Below are 26509 nucleotides of genomic sequence, written 5' to 3'. Positions count from 1 at the left end.
TATTTGAAACGATGTGTTTTTTTTTATTTAAATTTATTCATATACAATTTCATACATATAGTGTAGAGCAACATTTATGGCACAATAGTTTTCTTTTTGGTTCAAAGTTGAAAATGTTGAGTTTGTGCTCTAAAATCGAAGGAATATTTTCCCCCAAATTCAATAAGTAAAAATCACATCGGTAAACTCTGAATTACCAGCATCAAAGCTCAAAACAGTGGAATATATATATGAATATAATTTCTATGCATTTCTATGCAATTCTCCTTAGGTGACCATGTAAAAATTATCATTAAAAATAACAGTAACAACAATTTCTCTTATTAAAACAACATGCATAAAATTAGTCATCTCATAGACACATTGCTGCAGAATTTACTGGGGCTAGCCCAAACACTTTTAACATATAATAATAACGGCAATGGCAGTATTGGTAATAGTAATAAAAGCAACAGAAAGGTTTAAAAGGAAAGGTTTTATGTCGAGCTCATTAACTTAATGCCGGAAAATGGAGTGATGGACCTCATGACTCAGCGCCTTGCTGTTGGTGTGTGTGTGTGTGTGTGTGTGTGTGTGACACATAAACCCTCACATGGGTATGCTTCACTTGGGTCTTTGTTTTGATATCGTCGATATCATTTTCATTCTCCCTTCTCTCTTTTTAAGTATGACGCAGTGGAAGAGCATACAGTGTTTCCACGCGGTGGCCTTCGATCTTCTATGCCCGTGTCGCTACCACGGATGCAGTGCATACCCGGTCTCCTGTGAATGAGCGCCGAAGGCCCCCAGAGCATATGAGAAAAGCGTGAAATCGTAACACTGACGCAGCCAGTCACCTCGAACACACGCTGGAGCTCTCGTGGAAAAAGTGAGCTGCATTAGTATCACGTGCTTAGTACATATTCACGCAAACAAGAGAGTAACCTAGTATCTGGCAGCAGAAAGAAGTGTGAGTTACTTAATCTCGTTTTTCATTGACTGCAACATGTAATTAAGCTTTATAGTCAAACCGACCAAACATACTGAGCATCTCTGACATCTGAGTTCGGAAGTGCACCGTGGAACCAAAACACAACCAAGGAATCACTGGCAAAGCGCAGTGCGCACGACGACCGCGCACAACGACTGCGCACGACAGTGAAGGCTTGCTCTGCCGTAGGTTTGGTGTCGGCTGGTGGGTTGGAGTCTAAGGGCAGCCAGATCAGAGATGCCCGATGTGTCCGGCCCTTTTCGCAGCTTCCTGTCCATCTGGACCTTCCCCAGAGACCCCAGACTACTTACTAAAGTCCAGTTCCCCAGCTGAGCATAGGGAAAGTGGACTTAATTAAAGATACACAGAGATGCTACTGGGCTAACAGCACCAGTGGTCTGGATACGATGGCCATTGCACCCCAAATAGACTTTCAGCAAGGTGCGACATCGGTGCTCTATTCCAATAAAGTTTCAACTCTGACAAGACGATATGGCTAGAATTAAAACTGAAGGCACTGTGGCATTATCCAATATATATATCTGGTGGGTGTATCAAAAAAGCTGGCTCAAACTGGGCTCTGTCGTGTGTTTTCTACTTAAATGGCAATCAGAGTAATTTACAGGATCCTGCTTTGAAGGTAAACAATATTTCTGTTTTAAAGTTCTACCCAAAGTCCAGAAGACAAGAACAATAATAACAATTATTATAATGATAATAACGGATCTCTTTTGTAAGTGTTTTTTTAAGACACAGCGACTAGGAGGCATCTGATGGGTGGGCAGAGTGGAGTAGACTTGGGATGTGGCTGTGGGCGTGGCCTGCTGGGAGGTGGGTGGTCATGTGTGCTTGGGGGCGGGGCTTATAGATTACTGTTGCAGTCACGGCAGAGGATCTGGTCCCTGTCGGGGAAGAAGCCAGCGCCCACTAGCGACACAGAGCAGCGTGAGCAGGTGAAGCAGGCCTGGTGCCACTGCCGCTCCTCAAACGAGATGTACTTCCCCCCTCCGAAACCTGTTCAACCAAATACAGCTGGTTACCTCTTGAACACATGCATTAGCTTATCAGATCCTTTCCTTCTAGCCGCTTGCTGAAGCACTTCAGGTTAATATGGTGAGAAAGCCGAGGAAAGGGCTCCATTTGATCCTTAGTTTGGACCCTATTGTACCTTGACGGCTACAGCTAAACGGCTAAAGGCATGGTGTAATCTACCAAGCTTTTAGTCTAAAATAACCACTTCCTGTCCTAGACTTATGTGCCCAAAAACTGCTCATTGCAATTCTTAATAACACACAGCATGGGGTGTGACCAGATTGGTTGGGTGTGTGGTTAGGGGCGGGGCCGTACCTGTGATGGGTTTGCTGCATGACTCGCACTTCTTGGCGTAGAGGTTCCCGAAGCACTTGAGGCAGTAGGGGCTGTCCTCGCGGGAGGTGAACTGCTGGCCGGCCAGCTGCATCTTGCAACCCGTGCACACGAAACACTCCTTGTGCCACGGCTCGTCCCTGTAAGTCACGCCCCCTTTCGCCAACACCTGCCGCCAATCAGAGAGTCAGACGTGAGAGCTGGAAATGCGGAGTACAAAGCTGAGTCACGCCTGACGCCAGTCAGAGAGTCAAGACGTGGGAGCTGGAAATGCGGAGTACAAAGCTGAGTCACGCCTGACGCGTCTCTAAAAAGGGGACCGGCCCAGAAAACACCTGAGTGCTGCCTATACAATCATGGAAGTCCATTATATATCAATCTGTCAGGCACACACCAGAGGGTTGAGTATGCAATAACAGGTGTCAGGTCTGGGTAGTTAATGATTAAGCGTGTCTGTGGTAATTAGATAATCCTGGTCTCTACCAGACAGATTCCAGCACCACCTTCATGAGTCACTCGTACACTCCGTGGGGTCTCTGAGGTTTCCTGACAATCTACGGGTTACTGCTGTACTGTTGGGCAGACATCCAGACCCCGAGACACCCTCCTGTCTCATCTGCATCTTTCACCCCCTCTGTGGCGCTACCTTCCTCAGCTGTGGGCTGGTGCAGATTTGAACCCTTGCCCACCAGTTGCTGACTGCATCCCCAACACTGTACGACCTTAATGCACCTCCCCTTCCAGCCTACAATGTGTAACACAGGGTCGGCGGGGGGGACACACCTGCTTGCAGCGTGTACAGCGGGGGGCGAACTTGTTCTCGTAGCAGGGCACACAGTAGTGCTCATCCTTGTCAGGGATGAAGGACTTGGAACCAATGGGCTGCCCACAGCTGTGGCACACGAAGCAGTCCTCATGCCATGTGCTGCCCGCGTACTCCAGCTTCCGCGTCCCTGTGTGTGTGGGGGGGGGGGGGGGGCGGACAGGTATAACTGCTGATGCAGCTGCAGGGAGATCAGCCAATGCATTCTACACTGACCTGACTGTCCCCTGCTTCTTACTTGATTCAATCATCGAACCTGGGGACAGAGGGCTTCAAAGCCAATTTAACACCAATCCTGTTTACCCCTCATTTACATGTGTATGTGTGCCTCACATGAACTTCCTCTGCGATGTGAAAACAGTGATGAATCTGAATGCAAGTGTATGTTATTTAATAGATCATGTCCACCTACAGTACGTGAGGGAGTGTGTGTGAATTTTTGTATGGGGGGGGGCAATAGCTTGCAGGGTATGTCTCTGCAGCGCTGTAAATTCATTAAGGCAGGTGTGCCATGTAAATAAATGGTAAAATGCTAATGTTACAATGCTAATGCTAAAATGATAACGATAAGATTGCTAATGCTAAAATGCTAATGTTAGAATGCTAATGCTAAAATGCTGACATGACATAAATGACATGCAAAACACACATTATCACATTAGAAAAAGAGAGCAGCAGCATAATCAATATATACTACCTCAGGGTGGTCAACATGAAATATTTTAAACATATATATACTTCATATAAGACAGATAGTTAGGTAATGTTGAACTACACAGAGTTCAATAATTTAACAGCTATGGCAAAGAAGCTGTTTGTTAGTCTTGTGCGCATGAACAGTCCTGTATCGTTTCCCAGAGAGGAGAAGGTTAAAAAGATGGTGTACAGGGTGGGTGAGATCTAAATATGATGCTAGCGGCCTTCCTTTGACATCTGGACAGGTGACGGGGGGGGGGGGGGAGTACCTGGCATGACGGTCTTGTCGCAGGCGACGCACTTGGAGGAGAACTCGTTACAGTAGCAGTCGTTACACAGCAGGGAGTCATCCTGGCTGGTGAAGGGCTCGTCCGCCAGCGAGCGGTCGCAGCGGAAGCAGCGGAAGCAGTGCTCGTGGTAGTGCCGGTCCTCGTAGAACAGCTCCTGGACACAGCACCGCCAAGGCTAGTTAGCGCCCGGCTCAAAGCCGACCCTCGTCTCATCGCCCCTAACGTAGACGAAGGCAAATATACAAAGGAGACGACTGTCTCCATTCTGCCCGAGACTGCAGGCACTGTTTAGGAGGAACTGAATTTTTGGACATGTGATAATCCGCCAAAGGTTACTGCAAACTGCAGTGATGCCACCAGGAGTCCCATTTTAGGAGCCAGTGGAAACACTGGGCTTGATACTGAGTCTCAGCAGCTTCAGCTGCATGTTTAAACAGCTCTGAAGATGCCTCCAGTTCCCTGTTTGCCTCACCATGATGGAAGCTGACATCCACTAACGGGACTCTAACGGCTAACGCGCTCAGTCCCCCCCTGACGCATCCAATGGCGACGGACGCGCCAATCTTTCCACTCCCAAATGAGGAAGCGTTTCAGGCTCCTGGCTGCAATATCACGGAGGAGGGTGAAAAACAGGAGGTGAAATGGCTGGCTGGTACATTTCCACACGCCACGGCCCTCCGGGGGGGGGTTGCTAAAGAACAGGGGGGCTGAGGCTGACCAGTCTGAATTTCCTCTGCTCCCTGTCTAACTCACTGGTCGTTCATTTGTCCAAATGCAGTGGTTCTGAAACCCTACTTAGGGTTGGGGGGGGGGGGGGATGTGGAGCCTATCCCAGAGGCTACGGGTGCAAGGCAGGGAACAACCCAGGATGGGGTGCCAAGCTACCACAGGGCACATAGACCCCATTCACTCACACAGGCACACCTATGGGCAATTTGGCAACTCTAGTCAACCTCAGCATGTTTTTGGAATGTGGGGGGGGGGAGGGGGGGACTGGAGAACCTGGAGGAAACCCCATGATGACACAAGCACAACATGCAAACTCGGGCGAACCCGGGCAGAGACTCAAACTACAGTGCTAACCGCTGTACCACCGTGCCACCCCAAGAGTGATTGACCTGTCTTACAATTTTGTCCCTTTATACAACAGGTTAATGAAGCAGTCACGGTTGCCCCTGGAAACGAAACACTGCATCACCTGGGATGTTGCCACCTACAGCTCTCTAGCTAAGACTGCAGGAGTGCTGTAGCCCCTGTAGAGCAGGGGTAGGCGGGGCTCACCCTGGAGTCATGTCCAATCAGCTCCTTGCACTCGTCGCAGGTGTTGCCGAACAGGCTGTCGTAGCAGGGAATGCAGTACGGCTGCTCCTCCGCCTGGATGTACTTGCGCCCGTAGAGGGACTCCTTACAGTTGCCGCAGTCGAACCTCTCACTCATGGTGCTCCGCCCCCGGCCCGGCCCCCTGAAACACACGGCATTCACATGGTCACTTATGGTTCATGATTACTGCAGCCGTGGTGAGTGACTCCCCCAAGAAGGTGGATCAGCTGGATCGGAAAGTCTGAGAAGGTCCTGTGTGACTCTCTGGATGGGGGGGAGGGCAGAATTTGAACCCAATGACCCGCGTGAGACTCCCTCCCGAGCCGGCACGACCCAATAAGTCTCAGGGTTTCCCAGACATAACCTCCTGCCAGGGATTGCACTTTGCTCACAGCTATCACACCCACGTGCCTTGTCTGGAAGGCGGCGGGGGTGCTTGGGGGGGGAGGGGGCAAGGTTTCAGGTTCAACTACATGTCATGACGCTAAGGCAGTGATGGCCTGGTTCTTGTGGTACAATGAGCAGGCCCTCTGTGTGCAGCTCCAGTTAGCGCCCCCTATCAGGGGTGTTGTGTATTGACAGACTCCAAGCCATCGCTGTTATATTTACAAAGATTCCAATGGCTGCAGTATAAAAACAGTATTCTGGGCTGTTTTCTTTTTCATCTCTGCGATATCTAAACACAACATGCCAGTGGAGTGGGCTTTGGAGAGCAGTTGGGGCGGACATGAGGGGGGGGTGACGTCAGCAGGCCCAGCAAGGGACGATGCCCCCCACCCGGGGGCATAAGGTGATGAAACACGGGAACCAAGAACATCACCAGAATATTCTGCTGGCTGAAGTTTGGTGGTGGTTAGGAGGGAGAGATTGCTCAGAGAATGACACTCCAGACAAATTCTCATAGTTGTTCCCCATGATGTACTACGGACCGCAACAGATTTCAGTCTCGTGTAACACTCAGTGACTCAGCGAGATGGGCCTGCTCTGTACACACCGAAATACCAGAGACATTAGTCCCACAGTGCCTGGGTGGTGTGTGTGTATGTGTGTGTGTGTGTGTGTGTCTGTCTGTCTCAGCATGCATGCTAAAGCACTGTGGGGGCAGTGCCATGTTTGTGCCTCTCTTGTTCTTTATAGAGATGACAGTGTTACACCGAAGTGTGACATAGTGTCCCCGGGTCACAGGCCCCAACATGGCAGCCGGATCGTAAATCTGCGCTGATCGTAAATCTGCGCAGTGCCTGGGTGGCACTGGGGACCGTAAGAGAGAACAGGGCGATTTAATCCTGGCAAACAAAGAATCAGAGCCAGCAAGGTTTTTGGGGGTGGATGGGATGGGAGGGGGTCCGCCAGACCCAGCTGGTGCCATGGGCTGGCCCGGTAATCTGCTGCACAAACAGCTCTCACACACTGCTTCACTGCAGAAACGCCAGCTGAAGAGCCCCTGCCGCAAAGTCATCGCTCTGTTTGGGTTTGGGGTGGAAGGCAGTGAAAACACAAATATGCTGGGTCACTGGCAGCAACTACTTTGGAAATGGGCTTTAAGTCCACAAAGCACCGGCCTTCGTTCCACTCTGAAAGCTGTAGATGACACTGACAGAATCTGAGAACCTCAGTGGCCATATTAGGCTTTGACCCTCTGTACCACCGGACGGTTAAAACACCCGAGGATCACGAACACCCAGTGCCCAGTCGTCATGGCGACTCATCCCTGAGGTAAACACGGCATCCTGTTTCCTTCACAGGGCAATCGTCCCCCAGTGCATGCTGGAAAACAGGAAGACCTAGTAGACACCAAATAAGTAACCTTTGGTTTTTTTATGTTTAAATATTTTCCTTTATGGAAATATGATATGAATGTCTTTCTCTGGAAATGTACATGAGAGATATGGTTAACCGGATTCCTGAAATGGCTAAAGTGGCCATTGCTTTTGAGGGAGGGGGTGGGGGGGAGGGTTGGCTTTTCAAGGTAACTGACAGGGAGCCCCCCCCGTACCTTCAAGCAGCAACAGAGGGACAGCACTAGATTTTGGTGCCCCCCCTTGGTCTCCCCCTTCCTGTTTGATAAAGCCAGAGGGAGGAGAGGGTGCCCCCCCCTCCCAAGGTCAAGCAGACGGCCGATGAGTCCCAGTTTCCTGCTGAACTCAAGGACACCTTCCCCCTTCCCCCCAGCTGTGGGCCCCTTCCATATAGCCCCCCCCCCCCCCCGCCAGAGCTGGAAAAGTGGTATTGACAGTTTGTCCCACAACTGAGACAGAACCACACAGCAACCTTCACATGTGGGTCACTGTTTCTTACTTCTGCCTGTTTTTTGGCAAAAGCAATTGAAATCACCATATCTTACACACAACACACAGCTTAATCAAGGAGCCCAGTGCAATAAAGCACAATTTACATTTATTGATCTGACCCTTTCATCCAAAGCGACGTATGGTTTTATGAGAAAGCCGGGTCACGCAGTCCCCGGAGCAATTATGAGTTAAAGGCCTTGCTGAAGTGCCCAACAGTAAAATGACTGAAGACTCTGGGATTTGAACCAGTAACCTTTCAATCCCAGCCACAGCATCCTAACCTGCGGAGCCACACACCGCCATGAAGTGACACGCTTGACTGTGGCCTCGGCCATCAAACGGGCTGCCCCCCAGCATGCTGCCCGTGCCTGAACTCCCCCATGAACTGCACCATTTTTGCCCCCCACCACAGCCCCTGCTCCTCTTTGCTACTGCTTTTGGAAGTGTCACTAACAATGGTCTTCCTTCCAAGTGTGTGACCTGCTCTGTTTGTCTATCCCTGTTCACCCCCCCCCCCCCCCCGCCAAAAAAAAAACAAACACCTCATGAATTATACAGCACTGGCAGGACTTAACTCCATTGTGTCTGATTTTTTTTTTAGCAAAGTATGTATTAATAACCTCAGATGGCCCGGGGGTGTGCGTGCAAGTGTGCAGGGTCCCCGTCTCCACCTTCAGATCGACATCCCGCAGCTGGGTACGCAGGTGTGATTCCAGCCAGTGCGAGGACACACCAGGACACAGGTAACTGGTTTTGTGTTGCCATATGTCGTTTTGTAAATTGCCATCTTGCCTGGTTGTCTTACGATGGACACAGAAGGCGGTCTACCAAACAGACCTATACTGGGTCGCCCCCCATAACTAGCAAGCCAACTATCGACGCTTCATGCCGCCAAGCACTGTGCCCCCATTTAAGTGGTATGGGTGGAACAAGAGCTTGATGTGAACGGTTCCCAGAATGCTGAAGTTCCCATCGGAAGCCAGGGGCTCCAAGGTTCTGTGTGGCAAAGCTGTGGCGGAGTTGGACACACACACATACACTCTCTCTCACACACACACGCACACACACACACTCTCTCTCTCTCACACACACACACACACACAGGCTGCTCCTGTGTTGTTCTGTTGCTCTCTTTTCCCAGCATACATCAAGCAGATAGACTGAACTGAAAACCCAGATCTTGTGCTAAATCAAAGCCTTCAGATAAACACCCTCCACTACTTTGTCACCGCTCTGTGGTCTGGACACCTTCCAGCTCCTGAAAGTTCTCTGTTTGATTCAAAGGACGCTAAAAAACAAGCCGGAGGACAGCCGAGTTTAACATCTGAAACTCAGATCCTCAAAAAGAGGAAGGTGTGAAACTGAAAACAGAGATTTCCTTTTATGGTCGCTGAGCTGAGCGACATGTCCCTCCTCCTCGCGATGGCCAAGCTGGACCGTCGGGGTCGTGGGACGGTGCCCGCATCTGGAACCCGCCGAATTCTGTATCAGTCCGCCTCCGCGACTCCGCCGATAAAATCGGCAAAGTCCCCCAGTTGACGGAGTCTGGACGGCGCCCATGAAACGGGTTAGCGTGTGGGCGGGTGACCTGGTATCAACACGGGAAGAGGAGTGGCAATCGAGCATGAGGAAGGAATAACAAGACTTGTTTAAAGGAAATGAAGACCTGAAGACTTCCACAGGGACCTCTCCGGCCTGCAGTCACCCGGTCATGCATGAGTACGTCCTGCAAGCGGCCTCACCCCGGAAAGCCCGAACTTCACGGCTCTGTGGTTACACACTAACCAGAGTTCCAGCTCTGCAATAAGTGGCAGGAGCATGTTCAATGCAGTGTGACCCACTGTGGAAAGGGGTCACACATCAACAAGATGAGTAATCAAAGGACGACTGACACTGGAACAATGTCCACCCTCAAAAATCCCCCCGGAAAGCTCTGCTGCTTCAGCCCTGGGGGGTGGACTTCCTCCAAACACCTCTGATGGAAGTTCTGTGACCTCCTTACAGGTTCCTGCTCCTGCTAGGAGGAAGTGGCCCACCATGCCTCAGGGGCCACTGTATGGCCGCGTTCCTCCCCGCACGCTTTAATGTTCAGGAAGCTCGGCAGAAGCTGGCGAGGAACATCCACAAAGCGCCTTTCCACCGGCGACGACCTCCGAGAGCAAAGCGACATTCCTACGTTCAGGAAACAGACATGAATAGCTAGCTGGGGGGGGCGAGGGGTGCCACGTAATTCCAGAATATATCTCAAGTCCAGCCCCTCCCCCTTCCTCATTAGTTTAGGGCCTGCTCAGTGGATGCTGTTCGCATGTCCACAGTTGGACCGTGGTTGTTTCCCGACCACACACACTGTCAAGAGGGTATACCAGGGTCGTATACAGGGGCGGGACCATGGGGGAACTGGCCCTAGCTGAAAGCTGATTGGCTACTAGAATGCCCCCTCCCTGTCACTCACTGTTTCAAAACATATCATTGGCTAATGATACGGTTGGCTCTTCTGTATGAATTATGGCCCCTCTTTTGCCCCCACCTTAAAAGAAATCCTAAAACCACCCCTGGGGTAAACCATCTGTGTCCTTCTCTAGGAAAAAAAAAAACCCAAGTCATGACCTGCAGACTGGGGTGATTTTTGTAGGATTTCCTTGAGCCTGAATGACAGCAAAACCTTCTTTATGAAACAATCATGATTACGTCTACTGGCAAGGCTTAGTGCTCTGTGCTTGCTCAGTGATTTTTCTAGCCCAAGCTGCAAGGCTAGTAAATGTTTTACACTAGATTCCGAGCAGGAAAAAAACACACTGCATACAAGGAAGGATCTGAAAATTCATGTTAAATTGTCCCAGACTTGCAGGTACAGGTACAACACAATTGCCCCTTGTACCAAAGTCCAGCAACTTATTGCTGGTGTATTCAGTGTTTGATCCTGGCTGGTCCTGGTTTAGCCCTCTGGCACTGGAACTGAATGACTGTGTGGAAAAACAGAAAGAGCAGGCAGCAATACCTAAACAACACTGGCGTGAAGACACATGCCAGGAAGGGTCACTGCTGCCACATATTCAAGCAAGGACTTGAGTCTGAGTCCTTCATAAGTGATCCAGCTGGCAGAGTCATGAAAAATCAGATGCACAACTTTCTTCCAATCATTTGCTCGCACTCACTAGCCCCATGAATACACTGCATTCCGGCGCTTGCAGAGAGAGGAGCACCGACATAGTTGAGGCTGCATTCTCATGCAGCTGAAACTGCTAGCTTAACGGTAATGAGGAGGGACTGGCCGGAGACATCAGCTTGTGTAATTTCAGGCCTCGGAATTCAAGGCTCCTCCATGAACAGGTGATGTTAGTGCCCCTGGCCTTTCATGCGGGTAAGCACATAAGTATGGCCCTATGGGAGGGGACTACCCGCCCCAAAACGAGGGAGACAGTAAACATCAAGGGGTGCCAGTTCTACTTTGTAATTTTCAAGAGCGCGTAGGTGGGGAGTGGAGTTAAGTGACCATGTGGATTGTTTACAACATAGCGGTCCACTCCGCCCAGGGGCGTGACTTTCTTAGCTAATGTGACACTGTGCCTCAGTTCCTCCCTCAAGAGCCCCAAGGTGACGTTGCAAGGGATCACTGAAATGCCGCCAGATGTTATAACGATGTGTCCAAATGCATGCAAGTTCATTCCAATGGAATGTGGGGTGCAGAATAGATTAAGAAGAAACTTTTGACTGACCCCCCCAGCCTGTACTTGCCGGGCATTATCCCCAAGTTGCTCTTAGCCATTCTGGTATTATTCAAAGCCGGGACCCAAAGCTATCTGCTGTCCCAGGATGCACTGGGGAGCCATGCACGGCTGGACCTCAAGAACCCCCTGGAGAACCTAGTCCAGTGACAGACTGCAATCTGTTCTCCATCACGCCAAGTCATCAGAGGGGCCCCGTCCATACCCCCTCCCCAATGGAAATTCAACAAAGATGACTCAGGAATGCCCCCCCACCAGTCCTTCCTCCCCCCGCACCAGGGTGACTCTGGTAAGCATTAAGTGGTGCAGCGTCAAGGACAGGAAGGAGAGGAAGCAGGATGGCAAAGTTTACATGGCGAGAGGCCGAGCCGACGTACATCTGCACTCGTGACTATGGCCAACATGTGATGGCTCCACCAAGAGGAAGGAAATGCTGTTTATATGGATGTAAAGCACGGCAGACTGCTTCAAATAAAGCAAACGAAAAAGCTACTTATCGCTAATGTTAAATTGAAAACACAGCCGCTCTTTAACTTCTGTGAAGCTCCGTTTGATCTCTAAAGTGATGCTTAACATCAGCCTAGCTCAGGTCTCCTAGCCTTCACGTTACGTTACCATGGCAAACTCTGATGCGCTAAAAGGCAGCAGAGAAGATGAGATCGGGTCACGTTCCTCATGTGGCAATGGGTGATGGGATCGCTAAAGGTACAGGTGTAGCTGAAAGTTACTGGAAGATGATCCCCTCGTCATCACGGGGTTGCTGTGGCATTTGGCACAGATGATCGTGCAACTCTGCTGCTTCCTGTTGGCACCAACACAGGGTTTACAAGGCAAACAAAGAGAATGCATATAAGGGTAGCTTCCTCATTTGACTAGTGTGTGTGTGTGTGTGTGTGTGTGTGAGGTGCCATTGGCAGTGGTGAACAGTTGTATATTAAACTGCATTGATTCATGAACCATTGTTCTTAAGACGCTTTTCTGAATTGTTCTACCTATGGCGTGTTTGTGTATGTAACTGTACATTTGTTTATTTAGCAGTTGGCACACTGCAGCACAAATAAAAATAATGTTAAATATAAACTCCATGTCAATCCACTTCTCTTTGGCCGAGTTCTGCATTCCTCAGAAGCTGCACAAAAAAAAAATACACTTGTCTCCGACACACTCCAAGCAGACAAGAATTCAGCACCCACGTGAAGCGGAAATCGATCGGGATTTATTGTTTTATCACCATCGGTACTGCTAAGATGCATGACCTTGAATATACTTTTTTTCCTTTTTTGGAAAGGGAAAAAAAAACAACATACATTTGAGTCTCACATCTGGTTTTCATTCACAGAAGTATGCACTTCGCTCACGTAGGTCAGAGGAGGTTTTGGAGAATAGCTGCTGCCTGGAAAATGCTTAACGGGGAAGGCCTTGACTCGGCAACAGCGGAGAATCCCAGAGAGAGGGGAAGCGTGACCAGGAGAGGTATAAAGAGCGATCGAAGGAGAGCTGACGAGAGGGACGGCGAGGAATTCAAGGCAGCCAGAGGGAGCCAGGTTTGGGGACAAAGGAGAACGAGATGTAAATAATTACATAGAAGAATCATGGATGGGAGGCATGGACACAGAGGGGAGGGAGGGGGGATGAGGATGGAGAAGAGGGACTCGACGGGAAGGTGCCCAAAGATCAAGATGTGGTGAAAGAGAGAAAGAGAGGAGGAAGACATAGAGAGGACAAAAGCGTGCTTCGGAGGTGGTGGGGGGGGGGGGGGGTAGCCAAGTGTGTGCAGGGCCCAGGGGGTTTCAGGGGGCCATGGTATAACAGGGAGAGAGCATATTATTTCTCTCTGTGAAAACAAACATGGCTATAATCCCAAGAGTCTCACTGCCCATTTCCCACTGACCATGGCACGCAGACTCATGCCCAAATATGGCCTTCCCGGTCACTGCTACCCCCCCCCCCCCCCAATGACATCATCTACTCCTTCCACGTTACATGTTCCTCATTCACGTTCTATGATGTTCTAGATTAGCAGCATGTGGTGGTGATGCCAATTCATTTTTTTAGGTGTGACATGTTCATCCCAGATTGACGACACATTCTGCAGGTGTGCAGCTGATATGTGTCATAACCTGCAAGAAGAAACTCTCCTGCAAGTTATGCAAACAGAAGCTGAGAGCGAAAGGGACCGGAGATGACTCAGGCAGCATATCACCCCAGAAGTCTAACCGCTTCCCAGAATTGCGCAAGCCATGCCTTTCGTATTTCTCAAGCTTGGCTTGCAGTCTTCTCAGTCTGTCTCCATCTTCTGTTTGAGAATGTGGCTTCTGAGTGAGCAGGAGACCCATCTCCTGCCAGGATGTTTGATCTTTTCCACTGTTCCATCTTGAAGTGTGAACTATGCCAGTTCCAGTCCAGTCCACAGGCTGCTGTGAGTTTCGTTGGCGTGTTTAAAGCCATAGGGTAGGATGCCTTAATGAAAGGATCCTCCATCACACTCTACATTTCCTGGGATCAGACCATGAGATCTTCCAATTGGCCATCTGATTGTCTATCCAGATCAAAACAGACTCTCTGACATCCACACGTGTCTACAGCTGGGCTGTGGAAACTGGGGGAGGAGGCAGAGTTGGGTGGTTCTGTGATATTTTGGTTCGTGCATGGGCCTGCCCTGCACGGGTCAACCCTGGATGGGTTCTGCAGACATGGCGGTTTGGCAGTCCCAGTCCAATCCCACCCTGCTGCTCGTCTTGTGGGTAATCAGTCTGCCATAATGCAGGAGAACTAAGGGGGGGGGGGGGGGGGCTCCGGCAGAAAGCACAAGAGTAAAATGGCTTCCAGCACCCGGCATATGCCATGTGCCAGCAGGGATAGTCACTTCAGCACCCTACATTAAGACCACTCATGGAGGGTTAGGGCGGCAAGCCTCCCCCCCACAGCATTACACTTCTGAAGTAGATCAGGAGTATGAACGGGACCCAGATCCCAGTTCAGACAGCAGCCTTTAAGCTCGCCTGCCCACAAAGCATCTGATCACAAACTCTTTCTTTTCCCACCAATCCCTCACTCTGCATCCCTCTCTTCTGCTGCCATAATGCTAATCAGTGGACAAACCCAGATAAGATCAATGTTTCAGCTTCATGTCTCCCCCCCCCCCCCCGTCTCTCGCCTTTTTCAGTGATCAGAACAAACTCCATTCAATACTGCAGCCAAAATCAAGACTATCATTGTTTTTGCAGTGGGTTCAGTGTGTCTTAGCCGCTCAGACCAGGCATTAGAGTTTACTCAGTGATCTGACCTTGCTCGGAAGAGCCTCGGTGATGTATGCTCTGGCCTGGCGGCAGTCTAATCCCCCTCCATGCTTTCTCTGCCAGAGTATGGGTCCGAGGCAGATTTTTGAGCACAGCACCAGACACAACAGTCCCCGGAAACGGGCCTGTTTGCTCTTTTCAGCCAAGGTCTCTAGACTCGCTGGCTCCAAGAACACCCATACAGTCTCTCGGAGGGTGTGGCACATAGGTGTGGGGTGGGGGGGGGGGGGGGAAGGTTACCTAGAACCTGTAATAAAGCTCAGAAAAGGGGCCAGGCAGTTCATTCTTTGTCGGGAACGAGGAACACAGTGTTGACCCCCAAAATTCCTCAGCTATTTGATGACCTACAGGTCCTCCAGAACCTCTGACTCAGCACATTCCTCAGCAAGGCCGCATCCTGTGTCAACTTCATATTCCTGCCCAAAACGTTCTGGCAACACGTAATTTTAGACGAAGAGAAAAAATAACCACGATGAACTCTAGAACCTCACTCCACCTGGTGGGTGGCACCTCTGTGGTCCTGGAGAGCGGTCCGGTCCATTCTAATGGGCACTGCACATATCCATTTGTGTGAAGCAGAGGTGGTCTTTCTGAGATGTGGTGATCCAACACCACAGTAAAAAACCAGCAGCTGGAAATGCTAAGGAATGCTCACCATTACGGTGTAACTCAAAGCAATTACTACCTCGCACACTCACACGGACTGCGGATATCACAGCAGTGCTGGACCTTCCAAATAAACACACCCGTTGACCAGCAAACAGGAACGTGCACCCCCCCCCCCCCAACATTACAGGGCCCAAAACACCACAGCTCCATTCTGGGCTTGCCGCTCATTGTGGTGGCCAGCAAAGAATCGCCTGGTATCCTAATGATATGTAATTCATGGAAGGTAGAAGACAGAGAAGAGGATAAAGTGAACAGCAGGCATGGGAGAGGTTTTGAAATGTGGGATAAAACCTCAACTTTGTTCCATCTTTCCGCATCGTAGTCCCGTCCCTCTGCAGAGGCAGTAAATTCCCCTGGATAAACACATTACTTCCTTATTTCCATCTGCACCATTCCTCGTGATCCTCACCCAGAAACAGGTTTGGACCTTGCCATCATTCTTAGCCTTTGGCAGGAAGGTGTCATTAACAAAACGCATGACGTAAGTGCGCAAACATAGGGGGTCTACCAGATGGGAAACGATGGGAACGAGTAGCTGTTTTAGTCATTTCCAAGTATATATATATATATATATATATATATATATTTTTTTTTTTTGGACTTATCTCCCTGGCAACCTGCAAACATTCCCCTTGTTCCTTGGTTCCATAAAACACTTTGTAGCTATGTCTTCCCTGGCTTGACCCCAAAAAGCTTGGCAGGTGGCACCATCCTTCCCGCCATCCCATAAAATACACTATGTCATGGGATCACCACCCAAAATGTTCTCAGTAGGATCCCAATCGTAACAATGGGTGGCTGGCCAGCCTCCAAAAACATGCAAACCTGTGCCTGTGGCTTCAAATCACTGTGTTCACACAAGTCTCTAATGTAGCCTTGGGGCATCCTGGGTAGGACTGCCATGCTGTCCAGGGCGCCCAGTGCCCCATATCCTTGGCTTCCTGGGATTGACTCCAGTCGTGCCTCAACCCCCTACTGGATTAGCATTTCTGGAAAATGTTGCAGCAGTCAGGCCCTTTTAAAAAGGTCAAAGCCTATAAAACAAACCAACAGAGACTCGTGGATGACAGGTTACTAGACAAACCCGCTATTATCTGCAAGTATTACAGCGTGTTTATGGCGCTACATTAATTGCCGGTTTTGCTGACATACAGTGTAATTCAAACCCAGGCTTTAACCGATTGAACCCAATGCAGTATAAGACAGCGGCTGCCACCTGATGACGGAAACTAGAGGGCTGCAGGGTGTGACAGAAAGCAGAGTGGGACGCGACAGGGTTGGGGTGATGGCCAGGCTATCTTGGATTCTACCGCACAAGGATTGCCAATTTCCAGCGTCGATGATCTAATGAGTCCTTTTCCGGTGTCCCGGTGTCTGCTCAGAGGTCGAGCGCGGATTCATTTCCTGCTGGACAGTGACCACGACGGGGATCGGTGTCAGAGAGGGGACGCGCCAAATTACTCACATATTTGGCGATTTCATCCTCTCCTGGCCCATGGGGAAAAGACACACACATAGACACACACACACACACACACACACACACACTATCCTCTGCAAGTTAACAGAAGGCCAATATGACAGACGGAAATATTTAAAACAATGTGAGAGAGACTGCAATAGGGGAAAATGAACTTAGAAAACAGACCGAGGCAGACAAACCACCAGACAGAGGATGAGAGAGTTTGCACCAAGAGTGCAGGTTTTGATTCAGCATTGGTAACCAAATGAGGCCCAAGCTCCTCAGAGCCCGTTTCTGTACCTTAAAAGCTACAATTGCCTGAAGCTATAGGGTTAAATTGGCAGACCCTTAAGAGTATAGCACCAGTGACAAGCAAAGGTACAAATTTTTACCCTTTTATCTGAGAATGTAGCTATTCCGCTAAGTAGCATGCCTGACACTCTTACTGCCAAGCAATTTTACGAAACCTGCAACTTGGTCAGCGCTCGTGCCACCACAGGTTACTCTTCCAGAATTCCACAGCAAGCAGTTAAGCTTCTAAAAGCTAATATTCATCTACAGGCACCAAGTTGCATTATGCTAGCTTCTAGCATCTCCGTCCGCCCATCTGCCGATTAACTCCCCAGAAACACTTACACTCCTGACAGATACATCTGTCCATTTGCTTGACACTACTGTATGTCCCGAGGGTAATTAATTCATCCAGAGGAGTTTTACAGGTGAAGGGGAGCAGGTCTTACCCATCAAATCTCACCAAAACGGACTTTCATTTTCTCATTAAATAATGTGTTTAAGATGGATTTGACCCAGTGGGTAAAGAGTTTCTCAAGAAAGACTTTCATAGTAAGTGATGACATCTTCACAGTCTGGACCACTTGCAACCAATCCAACTGATATTCAAGAGATCTTATTAACCAGAACAGAGAAGGATGATTTATTGATATTACTAATGACACAATAATTGCTCACTTCTCCATTAAAATACTGTAAACCACTCCTGCAACACACGACCCTCCCTTTTAAGGATATTGCAAAGATGACTAAACGGGCATTTTCAGTCACCGCTCCCCTCCCCCCCCGCTCCACCCTGAAATCTCCTGGTGGCCAAAGCAGCACTCAGAAAGGTATCAAGATGTGCTGGGATGGTCTAGATCAACATCTTGTGAGTGAAGGAATATGTTTTTCTGTCATAGACAGAGGCAGACAGGGAGACTCGTGGTAGAATGATACCACCCCCCCCCCCCCCCCCCCCCTAAACTGTGGCTTTCCCCACGCATTCAGTTCTGAAGAGACAGCCGGTCAGAAGAGCGGCAAAGGAGCTTCCACTCAGGAGCCGAACCCCCCCACCCCTGGGGGAAAGGATGTCCTTTTTCAACCACGCTGCTTTTTCCCCTCAGAAAGGCCATAAAAATTTTAAGTGTCACCCTTCGCTAGCTGTATGGAGTAGAGGAACGGGGTGGACTTTGTTCACGGTGAAGTAATGGCCGCCTCGCAGCGAGCTGCCATAATGAAGCTAGGCCTCGTTTTATTTACTTCGCTTTAAATTTTGCTTTAATTTCGCTTTCTCACATCGGATGCGGTCGCCAGTACCCACGTCCCCCTCCTCCCCCCGGCTTTTTGATGACAGAATTGCTAACATATGGCAAGGGTGACGGAAACATTCAAGCACCGCACAGCTGGGTTATAGAAGGCAGAACCCAAGTTGGGGGGGGGGGGGGGGGGGGGTTTGTGGAAGGAAGGAGGACTCGCAATTGCCCGAGATACAAGACATGGACAGTCACCACGGAAGGCTTATCTGTCCACCGGGCTGACGGTACACATTCCTGCAAAGTGGGGGCGGGGGCGGCAGTAAAATCAAGCTGCAAAAAATCTGTGTGTATCTATATGAGCTATCTCACTCACATATGCTTTTTGGAGGACATTGGAATTTTCCATGGGATCTGCAGGCTGCAGATGGTCGCACTGCGCAGCGACTCAGAACTCAGCGATGGAATTTAAGTCAAAAGATGAGGGGTCGGGCTGAGGGTCAGGGGTCTCCTCTAGGTCAGTAGTTTTAACTCATGAGGTCATCGTCTCAGCAAGGCGTAAATGCAGAAAGCGCTTCTCTGCCACCACGTCGGCTTCAGACCCAGTCTTCCCAGCCTCAGGTCCTTCTGTCCATGTGCTTGTTTCACCAGAAATGGAAAATGATGGAATGTGCTGGTACAGGTCTGCCTCGCCGATCGTCAGCGTGTTTCAGAAATGTCCTTTAAATGGGCCCATGTAGTGACACTGAGCCCAGCACAATGCAGACACCGGCCGTGCCTTTGTTTACCTCTGCGCTGTGTTAGCAGACGGCCCATCGCCTCGCTAGGAATCACACTAGTTACACCCCATGCGTCCCCTCTCTTCTGGAGTTGATGAAACACAGCACCCAGACCACAAAGACACGAATCACCAAATAAAGCCTGTTTGGGACTTTGTAGCAGTGCAATCCTCATTACGGGAACAACACCACCAAAACAACAACAGCGACAATGACCTTCCTGAGACATCTGGAAGCAATTATCTTCATTTCTGATATTAGCCCTATTTATCTGTAATATATTCAGTTAATTTTGGTTATTTTATATATATATATTTACTTCATGTAACTATTTCATTTTACAATGAAAATATGTTAGATCTTTTTTCATAAGATTTCAGTGAGAGTTTTTGGTAAGAGATCCTCACATTCACGCTCCAGCCAACCTCCTAAATGATTAGGCTGAATTATTAGCCCAGCCAATATATTGTAGTTGTGATCTGACCTGCCTTCATGTTTTCTGAGTGATTATTAGAGCTGTTCGTGCTTACAGGAGACTTCAAATGAACGTGTTTCCTTAGAAACGACACAGTGCCAGAGGTACTCACGATCAATTGAATATTTAACTACTTAGGTCACTTAATAGCCAACCCAATTTCAATTAAGTAACCAAATACCAGATGGATACTAATTAAGTTAAATATCAATTTGCAGTACAGCCATGGACACAACCATGGGCACAATATCTTTTCCAGAATGTCTGTCTGTTGATTGTTACTACGGTAGGTAACAGACTTAAGACTTAATTAATAATGAGGTTAATATGTTAATAATGGGGGGGGGGCTGAACTCATTTAGATGGCCCTGTACGTTTTTGACAGGGTCCCTGTCCCATTGCAGTTACTGGAAATGCTGACCAAAAATAGCATGATAGATGCCTGCTCTGTGCCCAGACCCCTGCCGACATTGTTGAGCCCCCGCTAGTTAACAGCCAGTTAACCTAGTTTACATTCCGCTCTATGGCCGGTGTTGTTCCTGTCTGTGTTCCCAGCCTGGCCTGGACTAATCAACGCTTCAGTCTTTGGTCCAAACTGCAGTTCTTATGGAGTACGTGTCACTGAGGTGCGTTTCAGTCAGTAAGCTGCTATAGCGCCATCATCCCCCGGCGCCCCCCGGTGTATGACACCGGCAGCTGGGGCGGCGATGCTGTAGGGGCCGTCGTTAACGGCCCCCCCACTCCCCCAATGTCACGTTGAGCCTCTTTCTGCCAAAGGCTCATCCAAGTTCCCCATTATAAACCTTCTCCATCGAATCCCTTTTATAACAACTGAAGTGTGTGTCTTCCGATTAAGGGACTGTGTTGGCGAGCTTTGTCACCTGTGTCACCTCCCCGCACCTGTCCCGAGAGCTGACACATGACCAGCCTCAGATTCAAGTGTTATCACCGTCAATCCCCCCCCTTCCTACAGACTTGCCTCTGCTTGCTAGAGGACGTCTTTGCACGAATCCCGATATGATGACGCACGCCTGAGCGTGCAGTGTTGCACTTGTGAGCGCTTACTGAAATAATGCCAACGTTTAAAAGGCAACACTCAATCGGAGGTAGGCAAGCGCTACACAAGCAGCCTCCGGTCCCTCTTCCCTCGTCTGCCTCGGCTTGCCGCACGCGCCTATGTATCCCGCATCGTCATCCATGGCCAGTCTCCCCCGCAGGCCTGCCCTGACCTGCCCACGATGATGTCACACCGCACAGGTGATCCACATAATTAAGCTTCCGTACCAGCAGACCCAAACCGCTGACATCAGCCAAACATTCTGGAAAAGCGCGTTTGTCAGCCGGCAGCCTGAGAGCAGGGCAACCTCCCTATGCTCAGATGGTCTCCACCCATCCTGGGACACCAGAATGGGTGTTTTTTTAACCACAACTGTGGTAAACAACAGCACTGATCATGTGACCAAGAAAGCCACTGAGATGCCAAGCAGAAACCTGGAAGCTGAGGGACACGTATCCCACAATTCTTCAGTGCCATCTGTTACCTCTTCCGGGTGTTTTGATGTTTGTGTCACCCTGACTGCTGCAGTTTAACGTCACTCTACTGCCGATTCTTAGTGTGAAGCCCTGCCCAGCACTATGTATGAAAAATTACAGCAGAGAGAGTTTTAGGTTTAAAATAAACTAAAACTAACTGAGAATGCACTTTTGCCTCGTGTGGGCTTTCCTGGATTTTTCAGGAGTGTGCTATATCTTTGGGGAAAACATCTCCTAGCACTTTTTAGCGGAATAGCCATTCTTGTAGATGTGCACACACACACACACACACACACACGCTGAGAGGCCAGCGATCCCAACCAGCAGCTGGGAAGTGTAAATCTCACACGGCTCAGCGAGAGGCAGACATGGCACAGGCAGCCCTACAAGTGATACAGTCGTCTAGTTTTACTGCCTGCGATAACTCAGGGTGACGGGGCAGGGAGCGTGCGGCGCACGTGCGTTTGTGAGCAGCTCCATCCGCGCCTGGGCACGGGCACCAGGGGCGGGGTGAGGGACGGTGTCGGTTCAATTTCTGTAGAAACCGAACTTCTCTTTGCTTCATTGCTGAACACGCATGGTGGAGTTGCGACACAACTATGTGTTTACCGAGCATAGATCTGGGTCTGATAACGAGACGCATTTCAGTGGAAGAATGTCAAATGGTCACCGTGGAGATCGCGGGTCGCCGTGGTGATCCCACCCATTCATTTATACCACTTCCTTGGGTCTCAGGCGGATATACAGTTACATGTGATTCCTGACGTCCTCAGTTTTTATAACAGATTCAGGTGCTATTATTGGCCAGCTGTTCTTCTGGCATGGCGGGTAACTTTCACCTCTCTGCATCTGCCTTGCCTCTTTCTGGACATCTAGGGCTATAATGCCGCCACCTTCTTAAAGGAATGTAACCCCAGTTTGCCTCTCCGGCTCCCAGTATGGATTCCATGCAGTTCTGTTTCCATTTCGGCAGTTTATTTGTCTTTGCGATTCAGCAGAATCTTCATGACTAAGCGATTCAGATGGGGGGGGCGGGGGGGGGGGAGGAGATCAGGGGGCCCACCGAAATGCCTTTTGCTGAGCTTTTGATCCGGCTGACGTTCTCTGTAAAATCACTCCTTCTTCCCGATAGCTGTGACCCGAAAAACCCCATGAAAGTACACAGGTTGGGAAACATCTCTTGGACCATAAAAATCTCCCTTTCCATCCCTGCTGATGACTCAATGGGCTATGCAGTTAATTTGCGTTTTGTTAACCTTTGGTTTTTAAAAATATTTATTGTGCGTCAGATGGCACGAGCCTGGAATCGGGGGGTGTGTGCGTGGCGAGGAGAGACGTTTCTACACGTTCATGTAGCAAAGCAGACAGAGCAGGTAGTCTTACTGCCGCCGATACTGAACGGGTCGCGTCCGATCCCGTGCTGGCCTCCCGTTTGCCTGTGGATATTTGCGTTGGATGTTCCCCTCTGACAACAAACAGCTTGAAAGACAAAACACACGTGCTGTACCTGCCGGCTGTGTGACTGGGGGATTAGCGTAAAAATCACGGGCAGAAACGTGTGCCGTCGTGTTGAATCCGCTGACACGACTTGCACAGAACTGGAACCAGTAAACAAGTGGAACCCACCTGGTCCCATGTCATGGAAAAGGTGACCCAAACGCACCCCCCATCCCCTCGGCTAATGAGAGTGCAGAGTAACGTTACCCGCAAGCCGGTCGTGGACAATACACTGTAACACACCACACCATAGCAACTGCGTGCTGAACCATGTACTCCTGAGTGAGGGCAAGCAGAGTGACCAAGGGGCTACTATGTCTACGATGGAGACAGTTATGGAGGCAGACTGAGAGACTGGTGCACATATAAACCAGATTACATGATATATACCAGAATACGTGATATTAACCAGTGCCTACCCAGCAACACCCATTTCATATCCTTCCTTCTCTCTGGCTTTTCTAAAGGCTTGTGGTCAGTCATCCCCCCTGAGTAAGCACCATCAGCTGTGGCAAAGCCCCGGGCGCCCCCATGTGTCATTGTGGGGGGGGGGGGGAGACTGGAGCTGCCCTCAATGCGGCCTTTGTCAGCCCGGAGCTACGTGTAACCAACAACAAAGGGCTATATCAGCCCTTACAGGCAATGGCAGAAGGCCTGGGTAATGTAACCCCGACTGCTCGGGGTGGGGGGGGGTTAGCAGGGGAAAGGCAGAGGGCGGGGCTTAAAAGGACAAAACCTCAAACTGGAGGAGCGGCAAAAACAAGGGGGAGAGGGTGTGAGACAGACACCTGGCCACTGTGGGGAGGGGCACCACGGTCCCGGGGGGTCATTCGAGTCAGAGCCGTGGTTTCAGAAACGGCGCACAACAGCGGAGAGGAAACAGCTCCCCTCTGACAAAGGCCTGAGCACCTGGCCAGGCTCCGGAGCAGGAAGTGGGCCGCCGTTTCCCACAATCCCTGCGCGAGCCACATGGCCCTTGGTCTATTTAGAGAGATCACAATTCAATACGCGCGTGGAAGGGGAGGGTGCATATAGGGTGAGGAAAAACAAAGCAAGGCAACCCACAGCCCCACCCTGCGCACTGGGTGCGTCCAGACCTCATAAGAACACAACCCAGGCATAACGGTCCACTTATCTTTCCGTCCTCCTCCAGGCCCATGAGCAGAAGCTGGAACCCAAAAGGCTTTCTGAGCACCCAATACACTCCAGGAGAGTTACCAGAGTGTTACTGGAGTGTACCAGAGTGTTACTGGAGTGTTACTGGAGTGTACCAGAGTGTTACCGGAATGTTACCGGAATGTTACTGGAGTGTACCAGAGTGTTACTGGAGTGTACCAGAGTGTTACTGGAGTGTACAGCTAGAACTGGCCTGTGCCTGTCACAGTGGGTGCATGAGCCCCGATTTTCGGCCAATGTTTTTCATCAGCCACAAAGGAGGCAGCTTAAGGAACAGCTCCAGACAGGGGCGGGGGGGTGCAGTGGAATTAGCAGGTTAGGCTGTCTACACAGTAAGGATGGGGAATGTAGTGTGGGGGTGTTTTCATTCCTCACCACCTGCCAAGATCAGGCCGCGACCCCCACCAACACGTGCTGCAGGGGCATAAAGACCCAGTTGCCCCCCCCCCCCCCAAGGAACAACATGGCCCTAGTTTCCATCAAAACACAGCTCGGTCCAAAGATGGGGGGGTGGGGCGAGGAGAGACAAACAGATGCATTTTCCGGTCCTGAGCTTTTCAAGGCCAGTCACTAAGATTTTTAAACACTTCCATTTATCGTCGCCTTGTTAGCGCTCTACGTGTTTTATTGAACCGGGTCATAATTAACATGGACTGAGGTGCGCGATAAATCCGACTCGGCTATGCTGAGGCGTGCGATTTAGCAGGTTGAGGCACGCGATTTACCGGGCTGAGGCACGCGATTTACCGGGCTGAGGCACGCAGTTCACTGGACTGAGGCATGGCCAGACACGCGATTTGCCGGACTGAGGTGCATGATTTACTAGGCTGAGGCATGCTGAAGTTCTCGACATACTGGACTGAGGCTCACAACTTACCGGACTGAGGCGTGTTGAGGCACGAGATGTACCGAACTGAGGTACATGATTTACTGGACTGAGGCACTTAGATGAGGAAAAGGAAGAGGAAAAAAATCGTTGTATTTTGTGGCCCTTGGAGGCTAAAGACGCTTTGTGGAGACAGCTAGCAACGTGATGCCTTTGGAGGACCTGGTCGCTGCGGTCTGTGAGCGGTGCAGGCGGGTTTCCCTGTGTCTCCATTGCTCTGCTGATGGCTAACAACCCCCGCCCTCCCCAGTGTGGAAATATTTCTAGCACTGCTTCACTAATGTTAAAAGAAATGCTGTCAGTACTGGAGGGCTACCAGACACACAAGCTTAAGTGGCAGAGAGAATGTAAACATCTGCTTCAATAACCTTCCAATGCAATTTTTTAATCCCTGATGCACTTTACACCACTTTTTCTCTGGAGGGGGGGGGGGGGGGGGGGGTTAGCTTCTCAGCACCAGCTGGCCTTTCCCACCCCACAAGTATGGAAAAACAGGTTCCTCAGTAAAAAGACCGCTTCCTTGGCAATTGTGCCAACCTCAGGAATCACACAGTCCCCAGGTTCCATGATGTACAGACTGGAAAGTATGGAGACCATTGACCAGAGCAGGGGACAGTGTGACAGGACAGAGAGAGACAGGCTGGGAGAAGATGCCTCTCCCATGACAGAAATAACCCCTTTCCCGTTGTCCCAGGCCAGCTGCAGCCATGCGTCTATCTCTGCACAGAGCCACAGCGTGTAATTACTGGGGTGCTAAGTTTTTAGGACGCTTGTTTTCCTCCCTGTCATCACCAAGCATGTTGTTTTGGTGAGAAACCAGTCCCAGGGTCTCTCCCAGTAAATGAAAGCATTTAAACAACACCTCCCCCCCCCCACAACCCAGGGTGAGAAAGTACAGGTGAGAAACAAAATCCTGCCTCAAAAGACAATGCCTGGGGTGGATGGAGATTTAAGCGCAGACAGGGTCATATTCCGTCCTAAATCATGGGGGCGGTGTGTACCGGCTCCCCGCCCTGCCTTATGTGCAGTACTGTTTACCTGCCGCTCCTTCTTTAGCAAGACACAGCAGAGTTACAGTTACAGCAAACGGCATCGCCACCGGTGCGGCTTTCAGTTACGCTTTCCAGAAAGTTTTGCAGTGCCTATGGAAATAAGACCTATGAACACGACCGAACACATCACAGGAGTGGCAAATATATGATGATCGTGGAGCTACTTTTTACACTTATACACGATAATAATAATTTTAGTTTTATTCCGGGTGCCTGCGGTTAATTCTTCTACAGTTTAATGCAGTATTATCGCCAGATATGCAGTAAGGTACAGAAACCACAAGCCTTCCATTCATCACAAACCTTTGCTGCTTGATCATAGACCGTAAAATCCTCTCTGGTGCCCGAAAGTTTTTCATGCCTAAGTATGCCACAGTTAAACACCTACAATATATAGCCGTGTCACATGACCATGGAGACAAAGATACTGAAAAACAATAGATTGGGAGCAAGGAGATTTAAAAGAAAAGTCGAATAGCTAGGATGAGAAGCGTGGGAAGCTCAGACGTGCGCCGCTTAAACGGGAGCTTTCTGCACTCACCTCCTGAGATCTTCAGCTTCTGGTCGGGACCTCCTCCAGCTGTCGCGCTGATCACCACCCCCAAACGGCAGCTGCTCCTCTGGTCCAAAAAATGAGAAAAGACGGAAGAGTCTTGATATACGGAGCAATGAGCG

At 49.9% G+C, this 26509-nt stretch overlaps 1 protein-coding gene across 1 annotated transcript; it reads right to left on the bottom strand.

Annotated features, from left to right (window-relative positions):
• Positions 1-26509, bottom strand: fhl3a (four and a half LIM domains 3a). The gene is made up of 6 exons (XM_023813102.2): positions 26376-26509; positions 5426-5606; positions 4124-4298; positions 3119-3288; positions 2318-2504; positions 1-1984 (listed from the first exon to the last, which is right to left on the bottom strand). Exons 2-6 carry the CDS (start codon positions 5579-5581, stop codon positions 1833-1835), a joined length of 840 nt encoding a protein of 279 aa, XP_023668870.1. The 5' UTR covers positions 5582-5606; positions 26376-26509; the 3' UTR covers positions 1-1832.

The sequence above is a fragment of the Paramormyrops kingsleyae genome, chromosome 9 (genome assembly GCF_048594095.1).
Source record: "Paramormyrops kingsleyae isolate MSU_618 chromosome 9, PKINGS_0.4, whole genome shotgun sequence".
Taxonomy (NCBI): Eukaryota; Metazoa; Chordata; class Actinopteri; order Osteoglossiformes; family Mormyridae; genus Paramormyrops; species Paramormyrops kingsleyae.
The sequence above is the reverse complement of the archived record's forward strand: the minus strand, read 5'-3'. Positions and strand labels throughout refer to the sequence as shown.